This window comes from Aythya ferina (genome assembly GCF_964211825.1).
Source record: "Aythya ferina genome assembly, chromosome: 1".
Classification (NCBI taxonomy): Eukaryota; Metazoa; Chordata; class Aves; order Anseriformes; family Anatidae; genus Aythya; species Aythya ferina.
The window spans coordinates 81,172,984-81,191,254 of record NC_140296.1 but is presented as its reverse complement, the minus strand read 5'-3'; the positions used below and the strand labels follow the sequence as shown (position 1 = coordinate 81,191,254).

Sequence of the window (18,271 nt, the reverse complement as noted above, 5' to 3'; positions counted from 1 at the left end):
AATTTCAACAACTTTATTCCTCCACAAGCTAGTCTCAGCCTCCCCTTGGAGCCTGTAGAGATGACAGCTGTCTACAGCACTCAGATTTCACCAAATAAATAAATAAATAAATGGGCATAAATGGGAAAAATAAACGGGCATAAGAATTGCCTAATGAAAGCTGGATCTGCATGTTGTTAGCCTGGTGCACACTGCACAGACAGTGCAAGACCTATGTCCTGAAGCCTCAAGCTTACCAGGCTTTGGGACCCTCAATGCAAAGTCAGGCTCTCCAGGTCAGGAGGGCGCAGGGAGCTGTTTGACTCACACACTAATGACTGTGATGTAAAAGGGTTTTATTTTATATGTTATTTGTTTGTTTGTTTTAAGGCTTACCAGTTAGTAAGTGCAGCCATCACATACATAATAGATGGTCAAAAAAGTCTAGAAATATCATGTTCTTCACCTCTGTTTTCATATTACTTCTGTGAAACACTTTCTAATGACAAAAAAGGCAAAAGTAAAAAACATAAAAAGGCATAATTTTGCAACCGTATATAACCTGCTGCATCAGCAAAATATTAATAATTTCAAAAGTCATGGCAACTATGATATTTAGCTACAAACAATACATTGTTTTGCTTACAGGCATCACATGCCTCTGAAAATTAATGTATTTACCTTGTATATGCCAAATAATAATTTCTCATTGCAATTTTTAACCACAGTCCTGTAAGCACAGAACAGAAGCCTTCATTTGTCCCTCTACAAGTCACTCACTCCTTTCAGGATGTGAGGATTTGGTATAGTGAGCACTGTGGTTATTGGAGTGGTGCAAAACCCCAGGTAAAACGTAACAGATGTTATGTTTAAGGCGATCGTTGAATTCGGTGTGGTGTGACAAATGACGAGGAAGCCCTGGAATGCATAAATACCTGCCTGACTGGACCTGCAGGGACACCTGTGTTGCTCTGCACCCTCACAAAGAGCCATCTCCTGCAGCAGATCCATCAGCAAGCCACAACCCAAGCAATCTTGGACATCCCTGGGTATGTGGGTGGCTTTAAGTGGATAGTATGAGCAGCTCCAACAGCTTCCCTTTAGCAGAAACAAGCACTTAGGCCTTCTTGTGCTACATCAACACGTAATATATATATATCTTTCCCATAAAAAAGAAATATAATTTGGTTGCAAAGGAGTGTCATGCACAGTCCCCACAGACCCAGCTGCACAGCAAGGAGTGCTGGGGTGGCCCTGAGGTGTTACCGGGGGGGGAGAGCAGGGGCTGGGCAGGAAGGCACAAGTTGCTCCAGAGGCAGGGCTGGGGGGCAGGTCCCCTGTCAGCCCCTCGGCCAGGTTTGTGAAGGAAAAGCCCCGATGTTCTCCAGCTGGGTTTTTGAGGGCAAACAGCCTCATTTTCAGAGCGCTCATTAGTATGTACCACGCTGTGCCTGAGGGGATAAATCATACTTGGGTGGATCTGTCGGGCACCACGCAACAGCTTCAAGGGCATTACCGCCACTGACAAACTCCAGATTCTGCCTTCCCTCTCAGCACGCTATTTAAAACGCTGCCTTCTGCAGCAAGAGGCTCATCTCCACCTTCCTCCCCCACTGAACAGCTTTCCCGTGACTGCTTTGCAAGAAATCCCGCAGCCAGGCTCCCCAGAAGCAGCGGGGGTGTTCGTGCAGCTCTTGCAGAGCCCAGTCCGCCTTTGCCACGGTTTGGCCGACCTGTGGGGCACCGAAATGCACTGTGCCAGGTTGATGTGATTCTGTGATGCCGTCTGCTCTCTGCTGATCTGCAGGACGAGAGCAGCCGAGCGAAGCCAAGCAGCAGCAGGGTGCAGAGGGAGGCCTGCCAGCCATTTGCCAGGGGGGTGAGGCGGCAGCGATGGCTGCGGGAGCTGACAGCAAAATGTCCCCAAAACGTGCTCTCAGTGCCCAAGGCATGCAGCGTGAGGCTGTGAGGCAGTGCCAGGCTCGTTACCTGCGTCCCTCGGCCGCACACCCCGGGCTTGCGCACGGGCGAAGAGGAAACCTCACCGCGGGTGAAACTCCCTCACGGCGAGAAAGCCATGACAGCGATTCACCCCCCTCCGCTGCTGCTCTGTAGCTGTCTGCGGAGCAGAAAACGTGCTGCGCTCAACGATTTTCAATCAAACTTTTAATGAACTGACAAACAAAAACATAAAAAATGGAAAAATAAAGAATTATATATTGAAACACAGGCTGCCCCGCCCTCCCTCATAAGCCGCCGCCCCCCGCCCAACGGCCCCGCCTGGCGCCCAAACCCTCCCCGCCCCGCGCCTCCATGATAAGGGGAGCGCCGCGGCGCTGGGCTTCCGTGGCGGTTCCATAGTGTAGTGGTTATCACGTCTGCTTTACACGCAGAAGGTCCTGGGTTCGAGCCCCAGTGGAACCAGCGGCGTTCACTATTTTCTTTTTCCCGTTCCCCACACTCAACATTATCGTTACCTTGACGGCAATGAATGCCGGTTTGTTCTTTTTTTTTTTTTTTTTTTTTTTTTTTTTTTTTTTTTTCCTTCCTGTTGAAATGGGCAACCGGGTAAGCCTGTCTAAACGAAGCAAGCCCTGCGTGGGGTGGAGAAGCGGGGAGCAGAAAGGCCACTCACTCAGAACAGGCTGTCCCCACAGGGCTTCACATGCTCACCCCTCAGCACCAGAGGGGCTGAGAGGCAGCCCTACACCTGCCGCAGGCCCTGTGCAGTAGCACGTTTTTGTAAGAGTCCAAACACTTCTAGACAGTGTCGCCGCAGGACTTGATTTTTCCCCCTAAAAAAAAAAAAAAACAAAATACGTAGAGAAAGGCAGCGAGGTGTGGCTTCTCGTGGCTGCTGCTCCCTGGGGCACCGAGGCTCCCTCCAGCCATCTGCCTGGCAGGGCAGGAGCTGTAGGATTTACACCCGCTGGCTGAGCTGCCACAGTGCCCCGCAGCCATTTTGTGGTCCCGCGGACACCCCGTCAGCGGCCGGCCTCCCTGTGCGTGGTTAGCTCCCTGCGTGCCCTCCCCAGCGCTGAGCCTTGCATTGCTTGTATTAACTGGGAGCTGATTAACTCACAATCTGAGAATCATTTAGGTTGGAAAAGACCCTTTAGATTTATCAAGTCCAACCATCACCTAACTCTACCAAGTCCACCGCTAAGCCCTGTTGCTTAGTGCCACGTCCACCTGTCTCTGAAGCACCTCTGGGGGGAAGGGCTCCACTACTTCCCTGCACAGCCCCTTCCAATGCTGGACCACCCCGTGAGGAAATTTTTCCTCATACCCAGCCCAAACCTCCCCTGGCACTACTTGAGGCAGTTTCCTCATGCCCTATCACTTGTCACCTGAGAAAAGCGACTGACACCCTCCTCACTGCAACCTCCTTTCCGTGGTTGTAGACAGTGATGGGGTCTCCCCTCAGCCTCCTCTTCTCCAGACTAAGCAACGCAGTTCCCTCATTTGCTCCTCATACCTTGTTTTTTCACCCTGCATCACAGCAACTTAACTGCATGCCATCTCATTTTGCACATACAAGCTTTTAGAAAAGCCCCTGGGAGCCTCCTCAGGGCCTGGGGAAAAGATGGCTGTGCGGGAGGAAGAGGGTCCCTTTGCTCCAGCACACTGAGGTGAGGAGACCTCATCTGGACCCCATCTCCATGCTAAGTCCTGCTTCGAGGACTGTCATGGCAGGGGTGTTTCCAGGTCCAAATATGAGTCAGCTACACCTAGACTTCTCCAATATAGTGTATGCAAGCCTTCAGTGAAGGTATGTCCTGTCTAATTGGGGTGGTGATCCCATGATGCTCACCCTGCTAATGACAGCCCCAGTGTCACAGGGGACTGGGACGGATCCTGCTGACCAGCACCAAGTAACTAGCTGCATCTGTTTTGTTGCATTGAGGAGAAAGGTTTTTTGTTTGTTTGTTTGTTTTGCTTTGTTTTATTTTGTTTTTGTTTGTTTGTTTTTCCCCAGAAGAGGACTTAAGCTACTATTTTATTTCAAGTGACAGATCTTCAGCCTGTGTAGACCACCATTGCTCCATCCACCAAGGGAATACAGCTCCTGAAGCTTTGACTCAAGCTCCAGAACCATTGGCAGTTTCACTCTCTCAGCACGTCTGTATCCTGCTTCTGAGCGATGCCTGTCATTCACACGTACATATATAAATTTGTATTTTGTACATTCCCTAACTGTGCTAAGACCAAAGTGCTCCAGTCACACATTAGCACTACGAAATCGTGTGGCGCCTGTGCTTGGATTCCAGGCATACGAACTCGTGCATGTTGCTCTCATTTTGCTGTCTGGCGCTCTGACTTTGGGAGAAACACAAAAATCACCGTGTGGAGCTATGCTTCCCTTGCATACAGGCACCTTCATCTCCTGCCTCTTCCCCGAGGACACTGCTGCAGGTGCAGTCCAGTGCCAGGAAGGCTCTGCACCTGCTGGTGCCTTTGGAAAGCTCCTGGAGACACTGCTCTGCTGTGCCCAGGAGCAGATTAATTTCTCATTAAAACAAAGCTTCTATCAGAAAGTGCAAGTCTGCATTAAGAAGCTGGCATAGGGCTCAAACGGTGTGGAGCTGTGGTTGCATTTGTTAACCAATGGCCTCCAGCCATCCATGCTGTTTAATTTTTAACAAGCTCCTGGTAAAATTGTGGTGCAGGCCAACTAGCCACTCTCTGGATAGTGCCTGCACTCTTCTAGGGAAGGATGCATGCCAGGAAACATCCCCAGTCACTGAGTCAAACAATCTCCACTGTGCTTGATTCCCCCTCCTGCCTGGGCTTCACACCATTATGTACCCCTGGAAATGCAAGCCATACTCACAGCTTTGTGCAATAAAAACATCCTGATGGTTCAGGGGGGTCTTTGTGTTATTTCCAACAGTCTGAGGGAAGAAAGCAGGCAAAAATATCCAAGGGCCATAAAAACATACAAAAATGTCTTTGTGTCAACAAGTCATGAGCTAGACCTGGAGAAGATGTGTCGAAAGGGTGGACCTGACTGTTTTAATTAGAAGCATGGATATAATGAGATTGTCCTTCTCTGGGCTGTTTGTACCAGGCACAATTGTGTTCCACAATAATAACCAATGCCAGGCTAAAATGTATTTTATTTTTTTTAATAAATAAATGGCAAACATAGCCCTTTGTGGTGCTGTATTGTGCACTGGCTTTAAAATGTTTTCTGTCTTTTATACCTGGAAGTATTTGTCTGGCTGCTAGCAGTGAACTACGTGATTCATTTAGCAATGCTGTCTGCAGTGGCAGCATGGTTTTGCCATTTGCAGTTATTAAAACGAAGCACTATCAATAGCAATACACACAGAGGGTCTGGAGTGCGGAAACTTCAGTTTTAACTCTCTCTGACTCTTCATGTGAAACAATTTCATATTTTGTAATGCCACAGACATATTTTTGTACAAAGGCTGCCTTTTTTTTTTTTTTTTTCTGTGGGGAAGGAATTTTATAACCGGGGATCTGCCAGCTTTGAGGACATCCCTTTGAATGAAATGCTCTTTGATAATAACTGTGCTATTTCTGAACACCATCCCTGAGCTATTGTATTTCTCACACAAAACTAAGACCTACGGCAGGACCTTCTGATGGTTCCTGCTGTCCTGTGAGGGATGCTGTGAATGAGTGTGAGGCCTCTGAGCAAAAAATCAGGAGCTGCCCTGTCCTGAGGAAAATGACCCCCTTTCTGGTGCCCGGCGGTGAGCCGCTTGCTTGCTTGCCCCGCTGTGCCCCATCACATGTGGTGCTCTACAGCATGGGGTGGCAGCAGGGAGTGGGATGCTTCAGGACTGACCTGCTAACAGAGGTTTATTTATGGGAGGCTGCACAACGGGAGGATGCAGAAGGAACATGAGGAAGATGAGGGCAGCCATGTATCAGCCCAGCGAGGTAGATGTGAATTTGGGACCAGGTCCCTCTCTGCAACTGCTGGAGGTGGAGGGCTGAGATGACATCAAGAGGAGGACTGGCCTTCCTTGGGATGGGTGACCTAAAAAAGGGTGTAATCAATGCTGAGTGTAGATAACTGCAGGCCTCAGCTCATCTCTGCTGAGTGCCTACAGATGCATTGACGTGCCCCAGTGTTCGGGGCCCAAAGCAGTGACCAAGTGACGAGAGAACACGATGGGCAGAACTGCTAGCAAAGGCAGGTTTCATTTTTTGATTTCAGATTTTTACATCTCTGCAAGTAAACAGCCAAAGCGTACTATTTCTGTTTGATCTAGTAATTGTAGTTTTCAGCCCCTTGCAATTAGGTGACTGAAAGAGCAGCAAGGCCAGGGCAGATTCCTACACGCAGCAATTATTAGGACAGGCGTTGATGGTGTAGGGGTAAATAGTTGGGGTGGAAGCTAGTTAATGCATACTGCACAAAATAGACAATATTCACTACATATAATAGACTATATTTTATAAGCATTAGACACATCCTCTGCCTTTGTATGGGGGGTATGTATGGTTTCTAGGTAGGCATATCCGTGTTTATGTGGACATGTCTAAATGCACACCTGGATTCTCACTCACGGTGCCAGTACCTCTGTACTTTTTACCTTTTACCCATGGCACATCCTGTAGGATGCAGCTTGACAGCAGCAACTGTGTGGTTGGCTTGATGCTGCTTGATAAATCCCAAGAATGGAGGAGCGTAAGGTGCTTAGGCAATGCTTAAGTTAATCTCATGCCTTCCCAGAAAGCTGAGCAGCCGGCTAAGTAGCTATTCCTGAAAGAGGAAGGAAAAGATGGAGCTCAAGATGGGAAGCGTCCTGCTGTCTCTTCTTTTCTGGTACAAAGGTATGCACTTTGCCTCCCGAGAGGCGCTTTCTGATGTCCCTCTTTGTATTCCTTGCTTCATCCACTCCTCTTTGTGCTGCTGGGGGCCGCGGGGTGCGGAGTGAGCTCCCCTCTGCACTCTGATGGAAGCATAATAATAATTCAGGGGAAGGAGAAATTGTGGAGGAGATGTGTAATTTATGTACATGAGCGAGCAGCGTTCTTACAGCTCTATGAATATTCAGTAGTACAACTCTGTCTTACAAAGTAATTGCAGAGTAAAAAAATTGCCATGTAATTTGTCAAAATATGAATTTGCACAGAAAATTGTAGTGCAGCTGAGCCAGTGAGTAAATAATAATGCTGATTTGAAAAATGAGGTACAGTAGAATGTGAAAGACTGGTCCTTCATTAATCAAAACTCTTGATTAATCAAAACCCGATCATTTTCTCTAGCAGCAAGACATTGCTGGTAGAGATCTGCTTTTTCTTAAAGGCTCTTTCAGGTATTTTGTCCTGGAAAAGAATTTCAAAGGCTCTTTAAGAATACAAAGCAATCAGAAGTTAAAAAGTAAGTGGGAAAAGTATCTAACATTTTTGGGGCTTTCTCAAAGTTACTTTTCAGAAAAATAACAACGATAGCAGTTAAGTGGGAACTAGAAGATAGAGATTTCAGGGTGATGGTCTCCTTCCATTGTAATTAACCCAAATGTGGAATGAGGGGATCATTTTGGGGTTGTTTTTGAACTTCTGACTTACTCAGAGCTGACAGGAAAGCTCTGAACGTCTTAAGGCTGTAAGCTGGAAATTGATGTGTTGGTGTGGGACAGATGCATCACCCATAGATGCTGAATTCTCAGCGTTTCCCTTTGTCTAATTTTTAAAGTCCTCCTCTATTTCCACCGCTTATTGTGGTCTGCCAAACGCAATGGGCAGGAAAGCGTTCCTCCAGTAGCCGTACCTCCATTTCATCCTGGTATGCTCGGATGGAGCCTGCTCCAATTTATGGGTCTTCCTTCTGATCTTCCAGCACACAGCTGTGCACTGCCCTCTTACCAGATCCCTCACCTGTCCTTTACTTCACATAGAGATGTTACTGGTGCCTGAGCTTCTTGGGAGGGGGTTGTTACCCAGACTCCGGCGTTTTTCCCCGAGGGGCGGCATCACTGCAGTCAGCCCTTGGAACGAGCTTGTACCTTGCTCTGAAGCCCAGGCACAGCTTGCCTTTAATAGACACCCACACATCAGGATATTTTCAGAGAGCCTGCAGTGAAAAATCACTTGCAGGATCACTTTCCAGGCATCACTATTTTGGTATTTATGCTTTTTTTTTCCCCCCTAGTTTACTGCTTTTTTTAATCTACCATGTAGTTTTTATTTTTTTTCCTGTGCTCCATGGCCCAAGCAGCCCCTTCCACATGATCGGTGGGCAGAGACCCTTTGCCCAGGCAGCCCCCTCCTCTCTCACTGTGGAGAAGGTGCTGGGGGTGAGCCCCAAGCCACCTGCCCCGATGCCACCATAAGCTCCTTAGCGATTCTCTCTGGCAGCACCAGCTGCTTAGAGGAGCTCCCCGGCCCCCACGCTTTGGCTGGGCTCCCACTTGCTGGGGACCCTGCCGAAACAGCAGCAGCAGGATCCTGCACCAGCACCCCAGCAGCTGCCAGCCCCATCCCTAGCACCCCAAGTCGGGGGTAACACGAACAGGGCTGGGGCACACTGAATGTGACGTGCTGGTGCCACGTCGCTCTGTCCCAGCTCATCACACGTCAGGGAATAGGCACAGCTAAACAGTCAAAAAAGGTGGATTTTTTTTTTCACCCCTCTGTGTTTTTCACAGCTTTGGAAAATCAAAACCAAAAAAAATCAAAAAGCCCGAACCCGCCTTCAGATTGCACTAAATAACATCTTTAGTGCCACCCTTTGGCACAGCTGATACATCTAACAAAATTACTAAAATTACTATGCAGGCAATGCTCTGCGTCGCCGAGTGAGAAGGAACAAACACGTCAATAAGATCAGAAAAGGCCAAAAATGTTCAAAGGAACACTTTGGAAAAAAGGATAATTGCCCCGCTTGAAAGAAGAAGAGGGGAAAAGGTTGATTTTTTTTTCCTGATTTTTTTTCTCCAAATATTTTCACAACATAAAAGATTTGCAGAGACACTGTGGAGACAGCAGGTGTAAAAGAGAAATGACTATGACTTAAATAGGTATTCTTGTCCTTATTTATATAAGGTTTTTATAACTTTGGGAGAAATACCAGAACACGTTAAATGAAACGCGATACAAATGAACAAAAATGGAAACCCAATTAAAAAGCCGCTTAAATAAAGAAAATGAAAACGGGAAAAAACAGAGCAACTCAGACAAAATAAATGAGGAAAAAGGTAACAGCCTTAGAGCACGAGGGAGGAGCTGAGCGTGACGGATGAGCCCCTCTCCCCTTTGCTTTTGTGATGCCTGTGTGGCACCCCAAATCTTGTGCTGGAGGCAGATCTGAAGACCCCGGGGTGGCTCCTGCCTGCAGATGAAGATAACTCGCCTCTTTTTTCAGAGGGCTTGGGACCCTTTGGGTGCAAAATGCTCTGCGGCTTCGCGGCTGCTTTGCAGGCAGAAAGGTGCAGTACTCAAGGGCTCATCACGGCCCTTTCCTGGCTGCGTTTGCCCCCCTTAGGAGGAGGTTTCCCACTCTTTGCAGATAGAGGTGCTCTTTGCTCTTGGCCCTCTGTGTTGCCTTAGCCAACCTGAAATGCAGCACCCTTCCAGAAACGTGATAGAGCCAGTGCCATTCACTCCTTTCTCCTCTTTTATTCCCGAGACAGCTTTTCTGGGGCCACAGTCACATCTCTCCGCGTTTTAAAATGCTTTCCTTCCCCCTGTACCGTGTCCCACACATGCAGGGGGGAAGGAGCTGAGCAGCTGCGCAGGCTTTGCTCTTCTCCCTGAGCCCTGTTCAGTGGAGACGCTGCTTGCACAGACGAGAGGTAACGTTATTTTCCAGATGAAGATCTAGGCCACCTAAATTGTAAAGTCAATAAACAGTCATTAACATTTTCCACATAGTGTGCCTGCAATGAGCAGGCAGCTTACCGACTTACTCCGGTAAATCGAGTGACCGATGTTTGCTCTATGCTTTATTTCAATTCTCCATTTTATGTTACAATGCTCTTTCTGATCCTTGTACACCTGCCAATGATTGTAGCCACTCTAGGAAGGACCGCTTGCTGTCGTGGCAATGCTCAGGACGTTCAATATGATTTTCCAGAGGTGACCTTCTTGAGATGTGCTCAGCCTTTGCTAATGTTACTTCTGGCCACACTTACTTATTCCTTTCTTCCTGCTTTTTAGTCACATTCTCCATGACCAGAGATTTTCAGAGCCCTGCACTTTTCTGCTCCTGTCACTAAAAGGAGAGTGCTTCATTGCATGGCAGCCTGTTGTTCTCCTGCCCGCCCATTCTGGATTTGTGATTCCCTGCTCGTTGTTTGCAGCCACACAATGAGCCCCGGTGTTCAGACAAGCACCTTGGCCTTTGAAAATTACAGGACTCACACAAACCTCACTGGGGAATCTCTTGTGGTGGTCATGCAGCCATCACCTGGATCCTTCCCTGAAGAGCATTGCAATCTGGGCTGAAACCACACACTGCCCCGCTAGAAAGAGGAGGGAAGGGGAGAAGCAGAGAAAAGACATCCTGTCCACCAGGATAAGCACCCAAATCCATCCACGGGTGCTTACCTGAGCCCCAGTCCCCACATGCTGTGCTGTGAGGCAGCGTTTGTGCCCAGCCGTGTGTTGGATGTTTTCTCACGGCACGTGGGATGGAGGGACACGGAAAGGACGAGCTGGATCTCTCTCTCTCTCACAAACACGCACAAATAATATTTTATTTCACTGAACTGATGGTTTGCCAAATGTCCTGGGGCACTTCAGGGGCTGTAAATAGGGCTCTTCCCTTTTTGTTTTATTTTATTTTTTTCCTTTTTCTTTTTTTTTTTTTTTTTCAGTCCTGTGCTTTTAAAACAACAGCCTGCGGCGGCCGTGCAGGACTCTGACTCTTCCACGAATTGCAGCAATTCGTTCTGTCTGACCTACAATTACCAATTATCTTTCTAACCTTCCTTGAAGGCAAACACGCTCACTATAAAAGCACGCTGGCCATCACATTTTTAGACTATTGGCAGCTAGCTTTCCTCTTCATTTCCTTTGTAGGACAGGGCCCGTCACGGCTGCAAACACACCAATATATCAATTACTGCTTTTTCCAGCCATCTGCAGGCAAGGGCATCGCTCCCTCTGCTTGCCTCTCCCAACACCAGGGGCTCTCAGGCCACGCTGCCCAGGTGGGATGTTTGGAGGTTTGCCTAAGTGTCCTGGGAAACTGAAGCAAAGGCAACATCTCCATATTTAAAATTGTTTTTATGTGTTTCTTTACCATTTTGTTTCTTTATAAGCTCTTCTTTCAGGCTCTTGATACATTCGAGCTCACTATCAAACCCTAGGAGCGGTTGCATTTCAGCAACAAACGGAGCTCTGTATACAGTTTATATTTCAGTTGATTATAATTGCACAGCATTTGTGAATCTTTTGAGACGAAACTTGCGGTATAAATGCAAGATGTAAATTACCAGCATTAGTTGGACCTTCCTAGGCTCAGCAAAGTAACAGAGTGTGAATGAATAAATCATAACTGGATTTCAGTGAATAATTCAGAGCCTAATTCATTTGATCAAAAGATCCTCTTTTCCTGTTCACAAAACCTCTGTCTGGAGATTTCTGTATGCTCATGGTTTCTGTATGCAAGATTTTACCTGCTCCACAGCTTGGTTCTTAGTGGCTTGGAAGTTCACTGTGGGTATTGGAAACCTGAGGGCTGACATCTGACTTGTATTGATGAAGTATCAGCAGTCACAGGAGCTTCTAAAAATGATTTTCACAGCTGTCTCGACACTACTCTGCCAGTCCGAATGCTATTAAAATAGTCAGCTTTGGGCTTCAGGGGGAAGTGGGAGAGCCCTTTCAGCAAGGAAAGGGCTCGTATTAAAAAAGCCATTGCTCAGGGACAGGCAGGAGATAAAACAGGTCAGGTGTTGCAAAAATAGCAGCTCTTCCTCTACAGCCACTGCACCTCCTGCCCCCCATTCCCCCTCAAAAAAAAAAAAACAACCACCCAACCAAAAAAAAAAAAGAACAGAAAGGAGTCTTGCATGTCAGACTGGTTGGGAAGACCTATTTACATTTTGTTTTTCTCCGTCTCAGTTCAGAGGGAGGGCTCCCCCGACAGCCACCTCTAGGGGAGTCACATCTCCTCTGAAGCCAGCGGTGACTGGCAGTGGCTGCAGGCTGGGATTTCACCCTTCATCAGCTCCCAGGTTCTGTGGGCAAAATGGGAAATTAAAAATTTAAGGGCAGGAAGATGGAAAGGAGGAATAGGAGCAACATCAGGTGGAAAGCAGGGGCTGAAGCTGACGTGGATTTCTCCTCAGGATGTTTCAGGCATGTCTGATCAGAAAGAGGAGACATCACAGCCATCAAAAGGAAAACCCCCTGGGAAGTAGCAGTGGGCATACACAGTGCCCTGTTGCTGCCCACAGCTGGTACCCATGTCCTCTTGCTTTCCCCTGGCAATCAGCCTGGGGAGATGCATGAGATTCATCAGTCCTTTCTCCATTTATTTGTACCCAACTCAGGAGTAATACTCCTTGCATTTCCTGATGTTCGCGGGCAGCACCTTCATGTCTGAACTCTCTTTCTTCTTCCCCCCATGCCTCCTGCCCCAGCTGCGCTGGCCCTTTCCCCTGGCGAGGTAAGTCCTCACAGCTGGCTCCCCACAGGTGGTAGGAGAAGCAACAAATGCTCAGCACCTCTGGGGGCCAGGTGGGGTAATGTGGGGTGGCTGTGGGATCACACTGCCATAGGTTTGTTAGCAGGTTGAGGGTGCTGGTTGCCTTAGCTGAGGCAATTTTCAAATCTTTGTATTTTGAAATTCTTCCTATGCCTTCTTCACGCACCAGAAGTGAATCTGGGTTTGTACCCATGAAGTTCACCCGAGTTTCACAGGCAGCATTTAGGAGCAGCTGTTGGCATCAGGGAGTAAAATCTGACACCCCCCATGAGGCATCTGGTGCCAGGGTCTCCTCTGCAACAACCTTCAGCTGCCACTCTTGCAGTGTCCTTTTGGGGGCACCCAGCTGGCACTCACTCAGTGGCATGGTTTGGGGGCCTGCAGTGACACCGTGGCTTAACAGCAGTCAACTAGGTTGCCAAATTCAGATGCAGACACCTTTTATTTCTCTGTCACCCTACGTGACCACAGAGGTGACTAAACTCGCTTCTGGACTTGTTCTTAGCTTTGTGTCATTATTGTTGATGATCGTGTACTTATGTATTTATTTATTTATTTGCTTTCCCTTTAGGATGAGAGACTGGAGCTGTGGCACAGCAAGGCTTGCAAATGCGATTGCCAAGGAGGTCCTAACTTGGTGTGGTCCAGCAGGACTAACAGCTTAGAGTGCATGCCAGGTAATGGGCCAGATCATTTTCAGCAGTGTTTGTGTTATGGTCTTCAGCAGCTTCCCCCATTGCCCCTTGTGTTGTAATGGGGAGGTTACAGCAGTGCTTGCTCCAAGCTGTGGAGCTGTGGAAAATGGTATATCCTTTCTTTGTAGTGTATTTTTAAGCAATAAGTGACCATAATTATGTTTCAGTTTTCTCTGGGCTGCCCCTACCCAGCTCCTCAGAGACTCAATTTCCTGGATTTCTGTTCGTGCTCTTTCCTCTACAACTGCTCTGCATTTCCTCTGAGGTGTTACCCCAGAAAGGCTTTATTGGTGCCAGACTGGTCTTTGGATTTAGCTCATGTGTCCCACAGAACCACCCTCCCGTCTACACCTGTGTCACATTGATGCTCAGAGGGACTCACAGCTCTGGCCAGGTGCCACTGAAAGAGGTATCTGCCTCGTGCCCACAAGCAGCCACCTCTTCTCAGCTCCTGCAGGAGGCCGTGCAATGGCTGGAGGTGTGTTTTGCTGCCCCTGGTTCCCCAGGGGAGATGGGGGGACCGGCCAACCCGGCACCCAGTGTCTGGCCTCGCTGCTCTGCCAGGAGAGGAGGGTGGGTGGGTTACCCTGGAAGCACTCTGAGTGGAGCCAAGACGAGCTGGAAAGCAAATAAAAACATGCATTTGCAAGAGACGGAAGAGATGACATCACTGGCAGAGCTTGCAGAAATGAGAGGGGGAAAAAAACAGGTGTCCCTATCCCACGCTGGTGTTGGATGTGAAGGCTTCCCACCCGCGGCGTGACTCAGCGGATGAGCGCAGAGGCTTTCCAGCCATCCTCACCCAGCCGTCTGCTCCCCTGAGCTCCCCCTCCACGTTTCCCACTCCCGCAGAAGCCACCTCAACCCCAGGGCTCAGCCGGCTGGGGCACGGCCCGCAGGCTGCTGCCCTGTCCACAGAAACTCCCAGCAGAGGATGCATCTGCCCTGGGCACGGGGCAGCATTTCAGGTCTTCCACACCATCCCTCGGTCTTGTCAAGATTTTTCTGTCTGCCACAGTATGAAAAGGACATCAAACTATCAGAGAGCGTCCAAAGGAGGGCTGCAAAGATGGTGAAGGGGCTAGAAGGCAAGACATGAGGAGCGGCTGAGGTCCCTTGGTTTGCTCAGCCCTGAGCAGAGCAGGCTGAGGGGAGGCCTCATGGCGGCCTGCAGCTCCCTCAGGAGGGGAGTGGAGGGGCAGGCGCTGAGCTCTGCTCTCTGGGGACAGCGACAGGACCCGAGGGAACGGGGTCCTTCTTCTGGTGGCTCCCTACTTCTGGGATGCCAGCCTGCTCTTACCTTGCATACTCTTGCTGTTTAATAATGCCTTTTATTTATTTATTTATTTATTTATTTATTTATTTATTTATTTATTTATTACCTTAATGGCATGCAGTTCTCAGTCCAAAGCCTTGCAACAACATAGTACTGCCCTGCTGTCACTTGCACCACGGAGAGATAGGAGACAGATTTGGCTCTGATTAATCCAGCTATGATCGAGGGAAGGGACACATGTGAAAAGAGTGGCTCCAGACCTCCTGGCTAGGTTGGGTGTGAAGGACTGCTCTCACAAATTATCATCTTGTAGCTGCATAGAAGGCTTCCTCCTTGCATAACTTGACAGACCTTGCAAGGTCTGTTTCCTGGATAATGCATGTTGCACAACTCCTTGCCTGTGACCATGCTGCCCGGGGAGGGTTTGCAGATCAGCTGTGCTGGAGTGGTAGCAGTGCTCTCTTTGCGCAGCCTCACAGCCACTCGGTGAGTTTCCTTCAGGTCAGCAGTAACAGCATTATGTGGTGTAGCCGGTTTGGGCACCAAGCATCTGCTTGGGGGTCTCTGTGTGCAGCGTGGCACTATGTGCCAGAAGGTGACCTGCTAATTGCATTGCGGTTGTGTGATCTGGTGATTAGTGTTGCTAAAAGTAAAACCACGCTGCCTTTGAGATAAGCCTGCCAAGTAGTAAACAGGTGGGGCCACCTCAGCTGCTCTCTACAAGCAGTTTCTTACACAAACAGAGAAACTTATCCAGATCCAGGGCCCTCAGCACAAAGAAGGACATGGGCCTGTTGGAATGGGTCCAGAAGAAGGCCACAAGGATGATCAAGGGGCTGGAGCACCTCACCTGTGGGCACAGGCTGAGGGAGTTGGGGTTGCGCAGCCTGGAGAAGGGAAGGCTGCAGGGAGGCCTTATGGAGGCCTAACAGCACCTACAGGGGGCTACAGGAAAGCTGGGGAGGGACTCTGTGTCAGGGAGTAAAGTGATAGGACAAGGGGGAATGGCTTTAAACTAAAAGAGGGTAGGTTTAGATTAGATATAAGGAAGAAATTCTTTACTATGAGGGTGGTGAGGTGCTGGCACAGGCTGCCCAGAGAAGCTGTGGATGCCCCATCCCTGGAGGTGTTCAAGGCCACGCTGGATGGGGCTTTGTGCACGACGGGGGTTGAGCTACATGGTCTTTAAACATCTCTTCCAACCTAAACCATCCTGTGATTCTATACTTCTATTTTCTGAACTTCATTTAATGTGGTGGAAAAGCTGGTGGGGGCATGATTAACTGTCCCCAAGAAGGCAGGTGGCTATAAATCCACAGCATGGTCTTACCCCTGCCACCACATCGCATTCAGCCCTTCAGAAAGGTGAAAGCTGATCTGTTTCCTTCTGTTTGTTTCTTTAATGTCCTATAAATGCGAAGAGTGTGCTGTGGGTGCAGAGGTTTCAAGCAGCTGGTAGTGGCTGTTAATGCGCTTGGTGTTTCCATGCCTGGAGGAAGGCGGGACAGCAGCTGTGTGTTTTTTGGGGGAAAACACATTAATGAGGGACCAACTGAACAAAATATGTTAATGAGATATTGACATGCAAGATACTGGCCTGGTGGAAATTGCTGATGAGACTTCGACCGTCCTGCTGGCATGCTTGGGCGTTGTGCCAACCACGGGGCAGTGGCCGGAGGAGGCAGTGGTCATGCTGTGCTCTGGGTGTGCGCTGACACCCCGCTCATTTTGTAACCACGAGGCATTACGCCAGTCTGTCAGATGTGGCCAGGGCTTGAAAATGACCCACCCATGAGCAAAGCTGCACAGAGCTTCACTTGCTCTTTTATTTCCCTTGAAATGAACCATGCTGGTACGGCATGAGGGCACCACACATGCAATGAGTGTGTCCCTGCTCCCCTACGGAGTCGGGCGTGGTAGCCTGAAAGTCTGAAGGCAAAAACTCACAAGGAGGTCCCTGAGCCTTCAGCAGGGCCAGGCATTACACCTCACTGACACCAGCCTACCTGCACATCTTCCATAAGGCCAGACCATCTCCAAATACAAAGATAATCCCCATAAGACAAAATGCAGGAGATCTGAGGATGCTTGTGGAGGGATGATTGGAGCAGGCTCAGCAATTTTTCTATGTAGGCACAGCTGTATATCAGGACAATGAATGGAGGAGCTGAGGCTCAGCAAGAAAAGCTGTGCCAGACATTTCTAAAGGACCAGGCAGAGGCGAATAGCCTGGAGGCAGGATCAAGGACCACGGATCCATCCTGGATCTGCTTGTGTTTGTTTGCGGGGAGAAGGAAACTGGGAGATCACAGCATCTGAATAAAACCTTCTCCCCAAAATGCTGCAAGCAGTACAGACCTAGGAAGTTTAATGACCGCATGCAAGAGGAGTGAGAAATTAAGCTGCTGTCTCCCCTGGGCAGAAAATTCTGCAGGGCTTGTTGTCCAGGTTTAAGAGCATCCTGGCCAGAGAGGTGCAAGGAAACCACAGAGGGTACTGACAAAAGAGCCAGGCAAACACAACCAGGAGGCAGAGCAGCTCAGTCCCTGATGGTGGCATGTTTTCTCCCTTGCTCTGCAGAGTGCCCTTACCACAAGCCTCTGGGTTTTGAGTCTGGCGCTGTCACCCCTGACCAGATCAGCTGCTCCAACCCCGAGCAGTACACGGGCTGGTACTCCTCGTGGACAGCCAACAAGGCCCGCCTCAATGGCCAAGGCTTCGGGTGAGTCTGAAAATACCTCCCTGTGCACATGGGGGGCCTGTGGGTGGGCTGGGGGGCTGGCCCCCAGGCAGCACAGGGCAGGCAGGGTGGCTCGGGTGGCGGAGGAGGGTGCAGCGGGGCTGGCGGTGTCCCCCCAGGTGCGCCTGGCTCTCCAAGTACCAGGACAACGGGCAGTGGCTGCAGATCGACCTGAAGGAGGTGAAGGTGATCTCGGGGATCCTCACGCAAGGGCGCTGCGACGCCGACGAGTGGATGACCAAGTACAGCGTGCAGTACCGCACCGACGAGAATCTCAACTGGGTTTACTACAAGGACCAGACCGGGAACAACCGGGTGCGTGGACCTTGCATGAAAGTGTTGGGCCTTGGGGGAAAGTACCTCAAGACAGGGGGGCTGTGGGAGAAGCAGGGTGGATGGGGCTCGGTGCTTACCCCATGGCTCCATCCCTGTGGCCATCCCCCTGCCACGGTGCCAGTGAGCGTCACACTGACCGGTCCCTGAACCACCTGCCCGTGTCTCTCTCGCCAGGTTTTCTACGGCAACTCGGACCGGTCGTCCTCAGTGCAGAACCTGCTGCGGCCGCCCATTGTGGCCCGCTACATCCGCCTCATCCCGCTGGGCTGGCACGTGCGCATCGCCATCCGCATGGAGCTCCTCGAGTGCCTGGGCAAGTGCGGCTGAGCCCCCGCCGGCCCCGCGTAGTCCTCTGGGACATAAATGAGGAGGTGTCCGCCTGTACGGCTGCCTCATCTCACTGTTGATGTGTGCTGAGGCCACGGTCCTGCAGTGTAAATGCCCGCCCTGCGAGTGGAAGGGCTTTCTTGAATAAAACATTGATTTATGCCATGCCTGGCGATAAAGCTAAACCCTACTGTAGAAGTTTTGTGTTTTTTTTTTTTTGTGGGACACGCCAGCAAAATGGTGGTGGTTCATTGCCGCAGCCTTAGCTCTGCACTAAGGCA

General features: G+C 49.6%; 2 protein-coding genes across 7 annotated transcripts in view; one reads left to right on the top strand and one right to left on the bottom strand.

The window, feature by feature from the left end:
• Nucleotides 1-2,192, bottom strand: part of PPEF1 (protein phosphatase with EF-hand domain 1) — a 35,124-nt gene extending 32,932 nt beyond the window's left edge. For 3 of the 5 annotated variants that reach the window (XM_084505693.1, XM_084505690.1, XM_084505695.1), the window contains exon 1: nt 1,969-2,192. The gene's annotated coding sequence lies outside the window, so the exon portion shown is untranslated. Of the gene's footprint in view, nt 1-375; nt 479-914; nt 1,078-1,968 lie in introns of all 5 variants that reach the window. The other 2 variants (XM_084505691.1, XM_084505692.1) reach the window with 2 other exon arrangements.
• Nucleotides 2,193-6,661: 4,469 nt separating this feature from the next.
• RS1 (retinoschisin 1) lies at nt 6,662-18,188 on the top strand. Of its 2 annotated transcripts, XM_084518948.1 has the most exons (6): nt 6,662-6,792; nt 12,552-12,577; nt 13,188-13,293; nt 17,168-17,309; nt 17,447-17,642; nt 17,838-18,188. In XM_084518948.1, exons 1-6 carry the CDS (start codon nt 6,741-6,743, stop codon nt 17,988-17,990), a joined length of 675 nt encoding a protein of 224 aa, XP_084375074.1. In that variant the 5' UTR covers nt 6,662-6,740; the 3' UTR covers nt 17,991-18,188. The 2 variants fall into 2 exon arrangements, with proteins under 2 accessions (XP_084375074.1, XP_084375075.1); XM_084518949.1 differs by lacking the exons at nt 6,662-6,792; nt 12,552-12,577 and adding an exon at nt 12,651-13,089.
• The last annotated feature ends 83 nt before the right edge of the window (nt 18,189-18,271 follow it).